A 13387-nucleotide genomic window follows, 5' to 3' on the forward strand; every position below is an offset into this window, starting at 1 on the left:
GGCATTTTCAAATTGCAAAATGCAGTGTCAATTGAGAACTGCATATTACTTTGAATTATGGCTTAAACAACCTTCCATACTCCCGGGTGTTCCTCGTGAATACGCATCCAGCAGTGAGTCAGCAACCGACCATTACCGCCCCCTGCTGGTACATCACTGGAACTTCATTTAGGATCTATCGTAAAGTACAATGGAGTAACGTTGTAATCAATGTCGTTACTTCATATGAGGAAACTTTGAAGGCTTGCTGTCCTTCCAGAAAATGCTCAGCAGTGAGATGATTCTGCGTCATTTCTGCACAGAAGCGTGTCTGCTTGCGCTCAGACTCACTCAGCGCGTCTGCGGCGCGTGACCCCGCACATCCCGCACACTAAGGAGCGTCCCTGTGCGGAACGCAGATGCGCTGTGGGCTGTCTAGAACATGCCTTTGCATCATGACGTGCGCGCGTGTGTCGCACACCCCGGCTCTGACAGAGGGCAGGGCTGATGCTGCGCGCCTCCATCCCGCACTGATCCACCGCAGAGCCGCAGACACGGACCCGCAGGTACGCTCTTTCTCCGTTTTTGCGCTAAACTTGGTGAAGCGTCGCGGGGGGGGGGGGGGGGGGGAGGGACGCGCGCGTAAAACCGGGTGGCTGACAATGGTGCACGTGCACGTCTGCGGTCCGCGCGTCCACTCCTCGGGCTCACGTGGCGTTCATGCGCCTCCGGGATGAGGAGTGCAGGACCGAGGTCAGAAAACCTCCACGATCTGACGTTTTCCGGTCCTTAGAAGGATCCTGAAGGGAGGAGAGAAACCCGTATGGGCCGCCGAGGTGTCTGCTGGGGAGGGGGGCGTGAGAATGCAGAGGGACTGACACACTTATGGAGATGATGTTCTGAAAAGGCCAGTTGTGTTCCATCTGTGGTTGAGGGTTTGAAAGGCCTCCTCCGGGTCTCTTCAGCCTTTTCCTTACCTGTTCCAGCCCGGCTCCACCACCACCTCCTCCTGGCTCTCAGGAAACTAACCTGAGTAGTGTTCGCACACCTGCAGAGACTATGTTACAATAGAGTTTTTTCCCCAAACTTTACACTCATGTCGGAATTTTCAGGGCAAGGAAATGTTGAGGAGTCCCTCATGGAGGATGGTCATTAATTGGAAGCAAATCCATGGTTGGCTTGTGCACAAATGCTGTAAAAGATGGACAGGGTTTGGAGGCTGAGCATCTTTGCAGCAGCAGTTCAGATGGCGGCACAGGCTGGACGGTCACTGAATCTTCTCCTGGGCTCTGCAGCTCACAGGCAGACGACTGCGCAGACACTGTGACAGGGGAAGACATCTGGAATGGGCCGCATTCACAAAGACGTGTAGGTGTGTCAGACGTGTTTGCTCAGACCTGCCGGCTGTAACAGATGTGCAGAGAGAAACATTCTGGTCCTCTGAATGGAATCCTCAGTAGAACCTCCTGCTGGGTTTCCACAGCTTCAGCTCTGACTGCTTCTCCTCCCAGCATCAGTTGGTCAGCTGATAGGTATTTTGTGGGGCTTTTTTCCTCTGCGATGTGCAAAAACCAAAGCCCTGGAGACGCAGAAATGTGCTGTTTCCATGGTAACTGAGGCTGTCAAACCATGGTGACAAAATCATCTAAATCTTACTGCCGTCTTAGTGTCTGCAGTCTTACATAGAGGCTAAAACCGAATTTCAGACTTCAGGAAAGCATTCTTAAGAGCAAAGCCACGAATTTAGTGAAACTATTTTGTAAACCTCGGATTTATTTACATGAGTTAGACCCTCAGACGAAGGTGTTCATCTCAAATAAAAGTAATTCATCAAGGTTTTTATCAAGATCCCCTTTGCCCTAGGTGTTACTGACACTGAGATCAGTATTGTCTGCAGTGGTTGGGAGATTTTTATGTTTAGATGTGTCTTTCAGAGAGGACACTTCTGCATTGCTGGTAGTCAGGAGGTTGATATAAAGTGAGGCAAAGAAGTATTCAGTCAGTCGTTGATTCTGAATTTTGTTCCACATAAAAAGCTGAGTTTGGTCTGTGATATTCATCATAGATAAACTTCAATTGTGAGACAGAATGTAAATAAAAGAATCCAGAAAATCACATTGTATCATTTCAAAATAATTTATTTGTATAATGGAAATAAGACGAATATTTGGTCAATAAGAAAAGTTCCCCTCAATACTTTGGAATTTAACTCTGGTTTCAATGACAGCGGTCAAAGGTTTTCTGTAAATCTTCAACAGGTTTAATTTAAATAAATTAGTTGTTGGCCTCTTTTCGTAGAAGGCAGGAAAAAAATAAAAAATGTACAGCTATGAAAAAGATCAGAGTAATCCAGTTTAGCACTGCTAGCTCCGTGAAGAAACTGTGTGTGTGTTTGTGTGTGTGGACGAAAAGTGTTTCAGTTAGAAAGATGACTTGGACCAAACTCTGGGATGTTTGGCTGTAAATAAACACAAAGCTTGAAGGAGAACCAAACTGTTAAACCTCTGATTTCATCAAGAAGATTTAAAAACTGTTTGATGTGTGTTCGTTGTGGTGTCAAGACGTTCAACAGGGAAGACTCACTGTAGCGCTGAGATGCTGTCACTTGAACCCAATGCATCATGGGAGATGTGTGCTGCGGCACACTGGTTGAAAAACACTGTTCTAGATCATCTGGTGTGTGACAGGGACAGCAAGTCAGTGGAGCTGCTGAAGAACAGGTGTGATGTGTGGATGGGTGGTGTTTGTGTGGTGACACGGGCAGCAGAGTTTTAAACCATTGAAGTTTACTCAGTGTTTTTTTGAGGAAGTCCAAAAGGGAATTGCAAAAAACCAGACCGGAGATGGTGGGCCAGGACCGTGGTGGAATGAGGACTGAGGGAAGGATGAAGACAATCGATGCTGCGAAGGTGGAGCTTGGCAGACCTTCTTCTTCTTTTCTTTTCGGCTTTTCCCTTAAGGCAGGGGTGGGCCTAACATGTGCTGTCCCTCTGACGTCCTTATTCCTGATCCGATCCATCCTGGTCACTCCCAAAGAGAACCTCAGCATCTTCATCCCTGCTACCTCAAGTGCAATTGTCTCACGGCTGAACAGCATGGCAGATAGGCAGACTGGGTGATGTATTGATGGGCGAGGTGAAGGAAAAGCTGTAGTCAAGATAACACCCAGACTTTTGACCTGAGGGGAGGGGAAGATGGCGGAGTTTTCAAATGAAATGGAGAAGCCCTGGATTCTGTTTGGGGGGAATTTAGTTCCCATCAAGAGAAGACAGAACACTGTAACTGCTGTTTTGGTCAATTCATCCATGCAGAACTTCAGAATCAGAATTAGTTTATTTCCACAGGAGTGAAAGTGTCAGGCACTGGTTAAGTAGAATACTGGCCTCACTGTGGTGGAGCTGAGGAGGAACATGACGTCAGAGAGACAGTGCAGTGGGTCTCGCAGGGAGTACGACAGTTTAAAAGCTATGGTTTCGTCAAAATTCCTTCCCCACTCACTATATAGTGGACTGTATAGTGTGTTCGCCATTTTGTAGTGCTGTCTGAATCTACTATTCCAAAATCGAGTACCCTAAATATTTCCCAGAAGTCTTTGCGAAAAAACAGTGTCCATCGATGCTCACTAGACGGGCGAATATAGACCACAATGCATTGCGTTGGAACAATTTTTACCAAAAATATGTATTAAAATGTATTTTTTTAATAAATCATCAACGTTTTTATCTTCAGAAGACAGCGGACTCATAAATAATCGTTGCAAAATTATTTTATCAATTAGATTTTAACTTGGACAAAGGATTGATGTCACATCTGCTGTTTAAAAAAAATGTTACTGAGCATGGTGTCTAAATTGCTTTTTAAAATTCAGGCCACTACATAGTGTCGCACTATGTATAGATTTTTCAGTAGTTATGGGTTAGGGTGGGAATTCGGACATAGCCTATATGTAGGATGATGCTTATTCATAAGGCTTTGATGAACAGTGGAGAAACTGATGAGATGGTTAAGAGGAGGACACAGAAGCTCTGGCAGAGGTTGAGGTAGTCCAGGGGGAAATCCGGCATAGGGCTAGGAGAGAGATGAGAAAGGATGATCCAATTTCAATTGAGGCGGAACAGATAAGAAAGACTCGAGAAGAACCTGCAGGGTTATCTAGTCTTTGTGTGTCCAACAGTTGAGGAAAAGAAACCGTTCTTGGGGCGAGATCTCAACCTCAAACTTTTTTCTGAGGGGAAGGGTTCTAAAGTCTGTGTCCACAGTGAGAAGGAGAGTTCTGAAGCTCTACCGGTTCTACAGGGATGGAAAACTACAGCCATTCACCTTCTCAGCAGAGCGGGCGTCTACTGGAGTATTAGTTTGTCCTGGATGTGGCTCCAGCATAATGATGGTGGTGTAAAACTGCACCACCCCTTGGCTGGAAGGTTGAATGTCTTCCACTGCCAGAAGAAGAACATCTTCTGCGAGGCTGTCTTGATAAGGGAGCTGATGGCCGGCTCCCATTTGAGGTCCTGGATGATGGTGGTACCCAGATACTGGAAGGAGTCTATGGCGGTTATGGGGATGTCAGTCAGAGTGAGGGTTGGAATGGAGTCCAAGGCTTTCTTCAAGTCTATGGTCATCTCCACTGTCTTCTGGGCATTTAGTTCAAGGACAACAGCTGGCCCACTTCCTCCTGTAGGCAGACCCATTCCCATGTCAGATGAGTTTAATCAGGGTGGTGTCATCTGCAAACTTAATGAGATTACCAGACTGGTGGCCAGAGCCACAGCAGTTGGTGTACACGGAAAAGAGCATATTCGAAAGCACACATCCTTAGGGCGATTCAGTGCTGATGATACAAGTGTCTAGACCTTCTTTCCCAGCCAAACACGCTGTGATGGAGTCAGCGTTTCACCTGAAGAAAGAGTAGGGCACGTTCAGCTGGGACGGCTTGTCCTGGAAGACCGTTGGATTTTGTTGAAGCCACACTCTTAAGAGATCACTGCAGCTCCATAAAATTAGCTTTAGCCAACAAAAACTTTCAGAATAATCTGGCAAACCCTATTTTGTTTGTTTGTGTTTTTTAATACCCATTTTGTTTCAACTGCCAACGTTCATGCTGTGTAACGCTGACTATTCACGCCACGTTATATTTCTTTTGTTTGTTGAAAATAAAAAAAGAACGTCGCATGTTTATGACGTCATATCTTTTCCTGGGCCAATCAAACAACCCCCGTCTAGTTTTCCCGCGGCACACACGGCGGAAGTGGGCGTTGTCGCATTGAGGAGTGATTGTTTTTGTTATTTTTTTTGTATGCGTTTGTTCACCAAATGCTCGCGCCCGTGGTCGGACTGCTGCGGCAGGCACGCGCCCCGTTGCTTAGGCTAACGAGCTAGCAGTAGCAGGCTAGCGCTGGCTCTTCCCCGGTGACCGTGTCCTGCCTCGCGCTCACACATGTCCTCCTTGTTTGGATGTCGCCGGTTCAGCTAACAGCGGCCCGCCTCCGGCTCTCCTGATCCGATGGATCCCAGTGGAAGCGACCTGGACTCCAGCCTGCCGCAGCCAGAAAACCCGTGCCTGATCGTGGAGGACTCCCAGCCGGACAGTGTCGCTCTGGAGGACGACCCCGAGAGCAGCTACCGAGCCCTGCTAGCCCGCCGCCTGTCCATCCTGCAGCCCGCTTCCCGCAGCCCAGTCCTGGTAAGCCGTTACCGGAGTTTGTTCTGATGATCATGCCGCCGCGGCTTGGTGTTTGCAAAAACATCTGAGCGCGCGCACGTGCACAGCCACAGATCGAAGTCCTGCAGGTAAAGTCTGCCCACACAACTATAAAACCCCCATCATGCGAAGGTGCGCGCGCGCGCGTGAACTCAACAGTCAATCAATCAACTTAACCATACATGCACGGCGTGGGGAAACGCGTGCACGTCAGACTCAGTATGTAGTTGGCACACTAAGCATGCTCACAACAGCATGAGGGGTGGGTCGCGTGGATGATGCAGCCAATGAGTGTCCTTGTACTGACCTGAAGGTGTTTTGGGATCCAGGAGCTGATCTCGTCCCCCTTGGGCAGCAGAAGCTCTCAGACCGACAGCCAGTCCACGTCCGGTGGGTGTCTCTCACACCTTAAGGTGCCTCATGAATACTAGAGTTCTGACCCGGTTCTGTTTCCTCCTGCAGACACTGACCGGCAGCCCTGTGGGGCTGTCAGCGGCCGTCCGGTGCAGAACAGCAGAGGGTACGTGTGAAGGACACAACTCTGACGACGCTCAGGCACCTATAGTGATGTCATTTCCTGTTTCAGGTGTGCAGACATGGATCCTGGTGCTGATTCTACAACAAACTGCGTTCAGCCTGAAGGTATGCAGAAGGGGTGTGGGTGGCAGGGGCGTTGAACACGTGGATGGGTGTAGAAACTGCATCCCTGGAGCGCTGCTGTGTGTTTCAGGGGACTCTTGTCACCTGGGCTTCCTGGAGCTCTCTCAGAGTCAGGATCTCCAGGCTGAGGAAATCTTAGGTTGCCCCTCCCACACCGACAAGCCCAGAAGCTCAGGTCTGATTTGTGGTTGTGTGCGTGGTGGGGTGTTGGTGTGAGCGTCATAGGCGTGGGTCATGGTCCATCATCTCTGTGGTCTGATGGGTTCCTGCCTTCTGTCATCCCAGCAGAGCGGAGTGTTGGTGCAGAGACTCAAAGCCTTGTGGCGCCAAGGTACGCCTTCTGGTGACATCACTGTAGACGGCCGGCGGTCCTCTTTTAACCCAGAGTTTCTCCTCCAGGTCTGAGGTGAGCTCCAGCAGCTCCTCGGGGTCTGTCTGGCAGGCGAACCTCCAGGTCCTGTCGCGCGCCCCCAACGCGTCAGGCTGCGCTGAGCGGGACCTTCGGGACCAGGAGATCCTGTCGTCGCAGGAAGACCTGTTTGATGCAGACAAGACAGGTATGTTATGAAACCGAAGTGTGTGACTCACAAATGCACACAGTCCCACAGAGAAACAGACCCCTACTATGCAGATTTTATCTGATGTGGGTTATTTTTAGAGCGCATTTCCTGCGTTAGACGACGGAGCACGTACTCAGAAATGCAATTTAAAACGATAAATGTCCTCCATCATCAGAAAAATGCAACAGGAACATGTTAAAAACGCCACTTTGATCGTTAAAGCCTCAGTCCTGACTGTTTCTCCTGAACCCCTCCTGCAGGAGTTCTCTGTCCCTCTCGTCCATGTCAACCTTACGTTGTGTCCTCTGTTCTGTCAGGAGCTGCAGTGGACAGCACCGTGTCGCAGTCGGATCAGCAAGGCCACCCCTCCTTGACCCCAGCCCACACCCTGCGACTGCTACATCTGTCTGGACAGGGCACTCTGGTGCAGGACAGCCTGTCCCAGTCAGTCCCTGCTGCTCTCACAGGAAACGGTAGACCCGCCACATGCAGGGACCTCAACCCGTCTTTGTTCTCTGCCCCCTACTTTAGGAACTCTGGGGATTATGTGGGCCCCACTCCAGACAGCTTCCCCCATACTCCTCTGATAGTTCCCAGTTCACCAACAGAACCAGAACCACCGAATGGTAAAAAAAACCTGCTTCTCAGCTTGGACTGATCCAGTCAGGGGTTGTAATGTGATTTTGATTCGTTAGGTGCTGGGGATGCCATGGACACCTCTAAGCCACAACCCTCTGCCTCCACTCCCGTGTCCCAGAGCACGCCTGGTTTCGCCTTTGAGCGCCTCCTTCCAGTGCCGTCTCAGCCCGAGTTCTCCCACGTAAGAACTGGATCTTTTTTCTGTTCTGTCAGGCGAGAAATCGGAAAATGACCCGCGAGGAAGAGCTTGTGCAGTGATTCTTTCAGTCCAGAACTGTTCATAAATCCTGAAGATGAAATCCAGAAACGTTCCAAACCAGTAGTGAGAACAGTAGGGGTTAACGTTTAATCAATCTAATCAAAATGAATTCTGTTTCACGGTCCGACCAGGTCGACCCTACTGAGGCAAGCTATTAATCAAATCTAAAACATGATAAAATAGTTTCAAATGAGATAAATTGATTAGATTGATATTGGAAAATACCATTTGGATTGGAGTAAAGTAGATTTATTTCACTGTAATTTAAAACCAACCAAGTGCAGTCCAGTACCCAGTCCAGTACTAGTACCCAGTCCAGCACCCAGTCCAGTACTCAGTTCAGTACTCAGTTCAGTACCTAGACCAGTACCCAGTCCAGCACTCAGACCAGTACCCAGTCCAGCACTCAGTTTAGTACCTAGATCAGTACCTAGTCCAGTACCCAATCCTGTACTGAGTCCAGTACTCAGTCCAGTGCTCAGTCCGGTACTCAGTCCAGTACTAGTACCCAGTCCAGCACTCAGTCCAGTACCCAGTCCAGTCCAGTACCCAGTCCAGCACCCAGTCCAGTACTCAGTTCAGTACTCAGTTCAGTACCTAGACCAGTACCCAGTCCAGCACTCAGACCAGTACCCAGTCCAGCACTCAGTTCAGTACCTAGACCAGTACCCAGTCCAGCACTCAGACCAGTACCCAGTCCAGCACTCAGTCTAATACCTAGATCAGTACCTAGTCCAGTACCCAATCCTGTACTGAGTCCAGTACTCAGTCCGGTACTCAGTCCAGTACCCAGTCCAGTACTAGTACCCAGTCCAGCACCCAGTGCAGTACTCAGTTCAATACCCAGTCCAGCACTCAGTCTAGTACCTAGATCAGTACCTAGTCCAGTACCCAATCTTGTACTCAGTCCAGTACTCAGTCCGGTACTCAGTCCAGTACTCAGGTTAATACTCCCTCCAGTACTCCCTCCAGTACCCAGTCCAGTATTCAGTTCAGTACCTAGTCCAGTACTCACTCCAGCACTCAGACCAGTACCCAGTCCAGCACTCAGACCAGTACCCAGTCCAGTCCAGTACCCAGTCCAGCACCCAGTCCAGCACCCACTCAAGCACTCAGACCAGTACCCAGTCCAGCACTCAGTCTAGTACCTAGACCAGTACCTAGTCCAGGACCCAGTCCAGTACTAGTACTCAGTCCAGTACTCATTCCAGTACCCATTCCAGTACAGTGATCCCTCGCTATAACGCAGTTTACTTTTCACGGTTTTGCTACTTCACGGATTTGCATCGTGCATTCTGATTGGCTAAAAAGTCACTCCGCCTGTTCTCTACCTGTGCGTCAATAACGTTGCAGTTTAATATGTACACATACGTAAAACCAGTGGCGGTTTTTGATATGGGCGATGTGGGCGGTCGCCCAGGGCGGCACTTCATAGGGGGCGGCATTTGCCGTGCCTGAGGCGTTACACGTAATGTGCTACATACTATAGTCAAAGAGGAAGTTTGGAGCTTTTAATTTGAAATTGCTTCAGCAGCCGACACTTGATGCTTTAAGTTTGACACATCAGACTCTTAAGAATGTCTTCCTCCTAATTGCTCTTCACACTTATGGTGCAAAAAAAAAAAAAAAAAAAAAAGAATACCTCAGAGTGAAACAACGTAAAACAGGCACATGAAAAGGAAATAGGCAGAACAAACACCCGTGCTCAACCCAATTTCGAAAAAAGCAGGCAATGGAGATTATTTCCCACAATTCTTTGCTCCGACACAGCAGACCCGATGCGCACGTGACCACCGCCCTCTGCTGCAAGACATTTGCGGCCACACCTCTTTGCGGTAGTCTTTGGAACATAAGTCAAAAAACTCGAGAGGGGAGCGCAGCTCGCCGGTGGCTGGCTGAATCACACTAACAGGTGATTGGGAGTCATTTTCTATCTGACAATCAACTCTGAGCCGCAGCTTCGCCTCCCGTCATAGAGACGGAGCCGCGTGTGTCAGAGGGAAGGGGAGGGGGAGGGGGGATGAGATCAGACCATTTTTTATGGATTGAGGTTTTTTGGAGGATTTCTGCTGCTGGTGTTGCACAAATTTAGGGAAATGCCAAATATTTTTGGAGATAACTCCCACTGATGAGTTCTAAGATTTAGTCTTTAATGTTTTATAAGACCTAAACATATTAATCACAATAAGTTTTATTTTTTAGATCTAATCCCTCTGATATGCTTCACAAAGACACACACAGGATGTCACACATTAAGAAATTATAGCGAAAAATGAAGCAGGAGTCCAGCTCTAAAAAAATTTCTCTAAAAAATGATGAAAGAGCAAAAAAAATGGAATTATTTGATATAATTTTTTATTAATATTTCCAGGCTTTCTTTGCTTTTTGTCCTGCAGCATGTTCATATTTGTATAATTTTGACAGAATATATTTATATGGAGAACAAAATATTACAACTTATTTAAGGTTTAACTTGTGTTCCTGTTTTTATTCATATTTATGTTCAAAAAGTTCAGTTTAAAAGGTTTAAAAGTTTAGCTTTAGTGTGTTCAGTAAACATTTATCTTCTTCGGCCCAAAACCTTAAGCGTGTTTTTAACTTAGGCCCCTGTGTGACTGAGTTTGACCCCCCTGTAATACGAGTCTAGAAAATTCATGCATTTTTTGTGTAAAATGGCTAAATAGAAGATAGGGAACACAGCAGGATGTTGTCAAATTTTGTATGTGTGTGTGTGTGGGGGGGGGGGGGGGGGGGCGCTGGTGGGGTTACTCGCCCAGGGAGTAAGTTAGTGTAGAACCGCCACTGCGTAAAACAGCTTGCCAAATTTACATTACGTACGTGGAAATCATCTTGTTGCAATTTGGAGTTTCTCTAAAACCCATAGAAAAAAGAGCGACAACAACTGCCAATCACTATGTTCTTCTCCTGAACACACACAGCTGCACCGCAGGGTTCATAAGAAGAAAACACTGCAGAGCGGAGTCAGGATGCATTGGCTCAGTCTGAAGAGCAGTGAAATACACCTGAGTCATTATTTGTCCCACTGTACTTTGTATTTTTTTCATAATCATTTGAAATTTTCTCCCGTTAAATCGGGTCGCGGTGGGCGGGGCTAATCTCCGCAATTCACATTGATGATTCATATTATTATTTGATAGTACAGTACAGAAGTTATCTGTTGAAAAAACGTTTCAAAAGTACTTTGATTTGTGAAACAAATGCTTGAGCCTGTAAAATGTTGTTTTTCTTTCTTGTCAATGTATAATAGAGTACTTAATTGTATCTCAATTGTAAGAAAAATAGAGGTTTCTACTTCACGGATTTTGCCTATCACGGGTTCTTTTTGGAACGTAAGTCCCGCGAAAAACAAGGGTTTACTGTACTCAGTTCAGCACCCAGTCCAGTACTCAGTCCAGTACAGGAATCGTTGTTAAAACGAGTCATTAGAGAGACAGAAGTGGACGCTGGAACTCCAGTTCATGAAATCCTCACCTTGTCCTGAGATGAACTCGTCCATCGTGGAATCATCTTCCCTTTTTACGTTCAGTTTATCTTCTGTTGCTTTTTGAAGTCTCACGTTCCTGTTGTGTTTCTTCAGGACGTGTTCGCCCCGACACAGAGCCAGAAGGCCTCACAACCACAGGAGAAGTCGCCGTCTTCTGATCTGGGTTTGGATCCGGCACCGTGTTCCACTTTGCAGCTGTCTGAGAGCTGCAGCCGGCAGGAGCGCAGCCTGGAGGAGGACAGTCAGGCCACGCAGATCGAGGCGCCGGAAGAGGCGCCCAGCGGGGACATCAGCCCCTGCAGGACTCCCGGCTCTGATGCGAGGGGAGAAGGTGGTGCGGCGGAGGAACCAACCATCACAGAACTTGACAGGGACTCTCTGGACGTGGAGGATGCGGGCAGGCGGGCGCACTCGCCCCCGCCTGAAGCCACGCCCAGCAGCCTGCCTTCACAGTCCGTTATCTCTCAGCCTGCCGTGGCTGACTCCGGAGGAGGAAACGCCATGAGCCTGTCTGAAGAGGCACATCAGCATGGAGCAGAGACAGACAAAGGGAGGGGGGTCGGATGTGATGAAGGGGAGGAAGAGGAGCCTGCAGGAGGCCCTTCAGGACTGGCTCTGGTCCTGTCCCAGAGCCAGCTTCTGTCCCCTGAACACATGGAGGAGGGGGAGGACGAGGGTGGAGAGAGGCCTCCGCACAGGGAGAACGGACACGCCCCCATCTCCAACAGCCTCCCCCACAAAGAGGTGCAGCCGGCTTCAGACGGGACGTCCCAGACGGGGATGTTGGGGCGTAAAGCTCAGAGCCTGGAGGACAAAAGTCTGAGCGACAGCTCAGCAGGTGAGCTCGGTGATGCTGCTGGCCCCTCCCAGAGAGCTGTCAAAAGTCTGATCCTCAGGAGCCCCCTCCTTCCTAAATCCAGCGTCTGATTCCACTTCTGTCTTACAGATATGTCCTTTCACTTCACTCTTCCTAAAGATGGAGAGCTGACAGGCCCCCCTGCCAGCGCCACGCCGCCTCTGGTCAGCCAGCTGGGGCAGACGCTCAGACACAGCACCCCCATCGGTGCGACCACTCCCCAAATCCAGCGGCGAGTCTGCGGCTGACGCTCCCTGACCCTAACTGTGGCTTTTGTGCAGAAACCGCCTCCTTTTCCGAAAAATCGGACGTCCCCGCAGAGGTGGCGGGGGCGGACTCCCCCTCGGTGGACGGGGACGGGAAGCTGAGCCTGAGGATGAAGCTGGTGACGCCGGTGGAGGAGGGCAGCTCCGAGCGCTTCAGCCTGCAGAGTGAGTGTCTGCTCCCACCGGGGGCTCAAGCTCTTCCTCACACCGCCTCACCCTCTCACCCTCACCTTTCAGAGCCAGCTTTGTCAGAGGAGGACGCAGCCGGGGTCAAGGTCGCCACCGTTTCCATGGCAGCCCCCAGGTAAGAGCCGCACGTTTCTCTCTGCACCAAAGGGGCGGGAGCTTCACGCTCCACCAGGGCGTCCAGACAAACCATGCAGACATTTTGAGGGTTTTAGGGACCAGGTTACAGAGTCTAACTCTGTCCAGCTTTGTTTCTGGTGCTAGCAGGATGATGCAGCTCCTCTGCATTAAGGCCGACTCCATCCACAGCCCGGTTCCTGCTCAGCCCTGCTGACCTTCACGCCGCGGTCAGCGATGTGCGTTACAGTGACCCCTTCCAAGGAAGCGGTTATGTAAACCCACGTAAAGTGGGTGTGTCAGATTTTCATGCACTTTCAGGTCCGTTTTCGGGCTCTATGTACAAAAAGTACGGCCGGATGAACTTTAAAACTTTACCCAGTCAGGAACTTTGATTTGGTAGTGACGTATGGAGGTGTCCTCTTGAACTGACAGAGGTGCAAACTGATCATGAAGTAGAAATTAATTATTGCAGTTTGATCCCAGGCAGAAGTCTTCATGTATGGGACTAGAGCAGTGAAAGCCTCTTCCAACTGCAGCGGCATACGCTAGTATGGGGTAGCGACAGCCCTTTGTGAACGCCGTATGTTAAGAGTGCGTTCAGCGCGGTCTTGAACGTGCGACACGTGCCTGGTGTGTCCGTCTGGACGCGTCCTCAGGTT

The 13387-nt window shown here is 49.2% G+C and overlaps 1 protein-coding gene across 12 annotated transcripts in view; it reads left to right on the forward strand.

The window, feature by feature from the left end:
• The first annotated feature begins 155 nt into the window (after window positions 1–155).
• tp53bp1 (tumor protein p53 binding protein, 1) overlaps window positions 156–13387 on the forward strand; it is a 30748-nt gene continuing 17516 nt past the window's right edge. For 4 of the 12 annotated variants that reach the window (XM_078944149.1, XM_078944154.1, XM_078944152.1 and 1 more), the window contains exons 1-14: window positions 5207–5659; window positions 6007–6067; window positions 6140–6197; window positions 6264–6319; window positions 6408–6512; window positions 6626–6668; window positions 6737–6894; window positions 7215–7341; window positions 7429–7523; window positions 7593–7717; window positions 11394–12138; window positions 12247–12363; window positions 12438–12587; window positions 12660–12726. In XM_078944149.1, coding sequence (XP_078800275.1) covers window positions 5480–5659; window positions 6007–6067; window positions 6140–6197; window positions 6264–6319; window positions 6408–6512; window positions 6626–6668; window positions 6737–6894; window positions 7215–7341; window positions 7429–7523; window positions 7593–7717; window positions 11394–12138; window positions 12247–12363; window positions 12438–12587; window positions 12660–12726 — 2087 coding nt within the window. In that variant the 5' untranslated portion in view covers window positions 5207–5479. Of the gene's footprint in view, window positions 546–5204; window positions 5660–6006; window positions 6068–6139; window positions 6198–6263; window positions 6320–6407; window positions 6513–6622; window positions 6669–6736; window positions 6895–7214; window positions 7342–7428; window positions 7524–7592; window positions 7718–11393; window positions 12139–12246; window positions 12364–12437; window positions 12588–12659; window positions 12727–13387 lie in introns of those variants that run through there. The other 8 variants (XM_078944148.1, XM_020711474.2, XM_078944153.1 and 5 more) reach the window with 3 other exon arrangements.

This window comes from Oryzias latipes, chromosome 3, assembly GCF_053564925.1.
Source record: "Oryzias latipes strain Hd-rR chromosome 3, Olatipes_Hd-rR_3.1".
NCBI lineage: Eukaryota > Metazoa > Chordata > Actinopteri > Beloniformes > Adrianichthyidae > Oryzias > Oryzias latipes.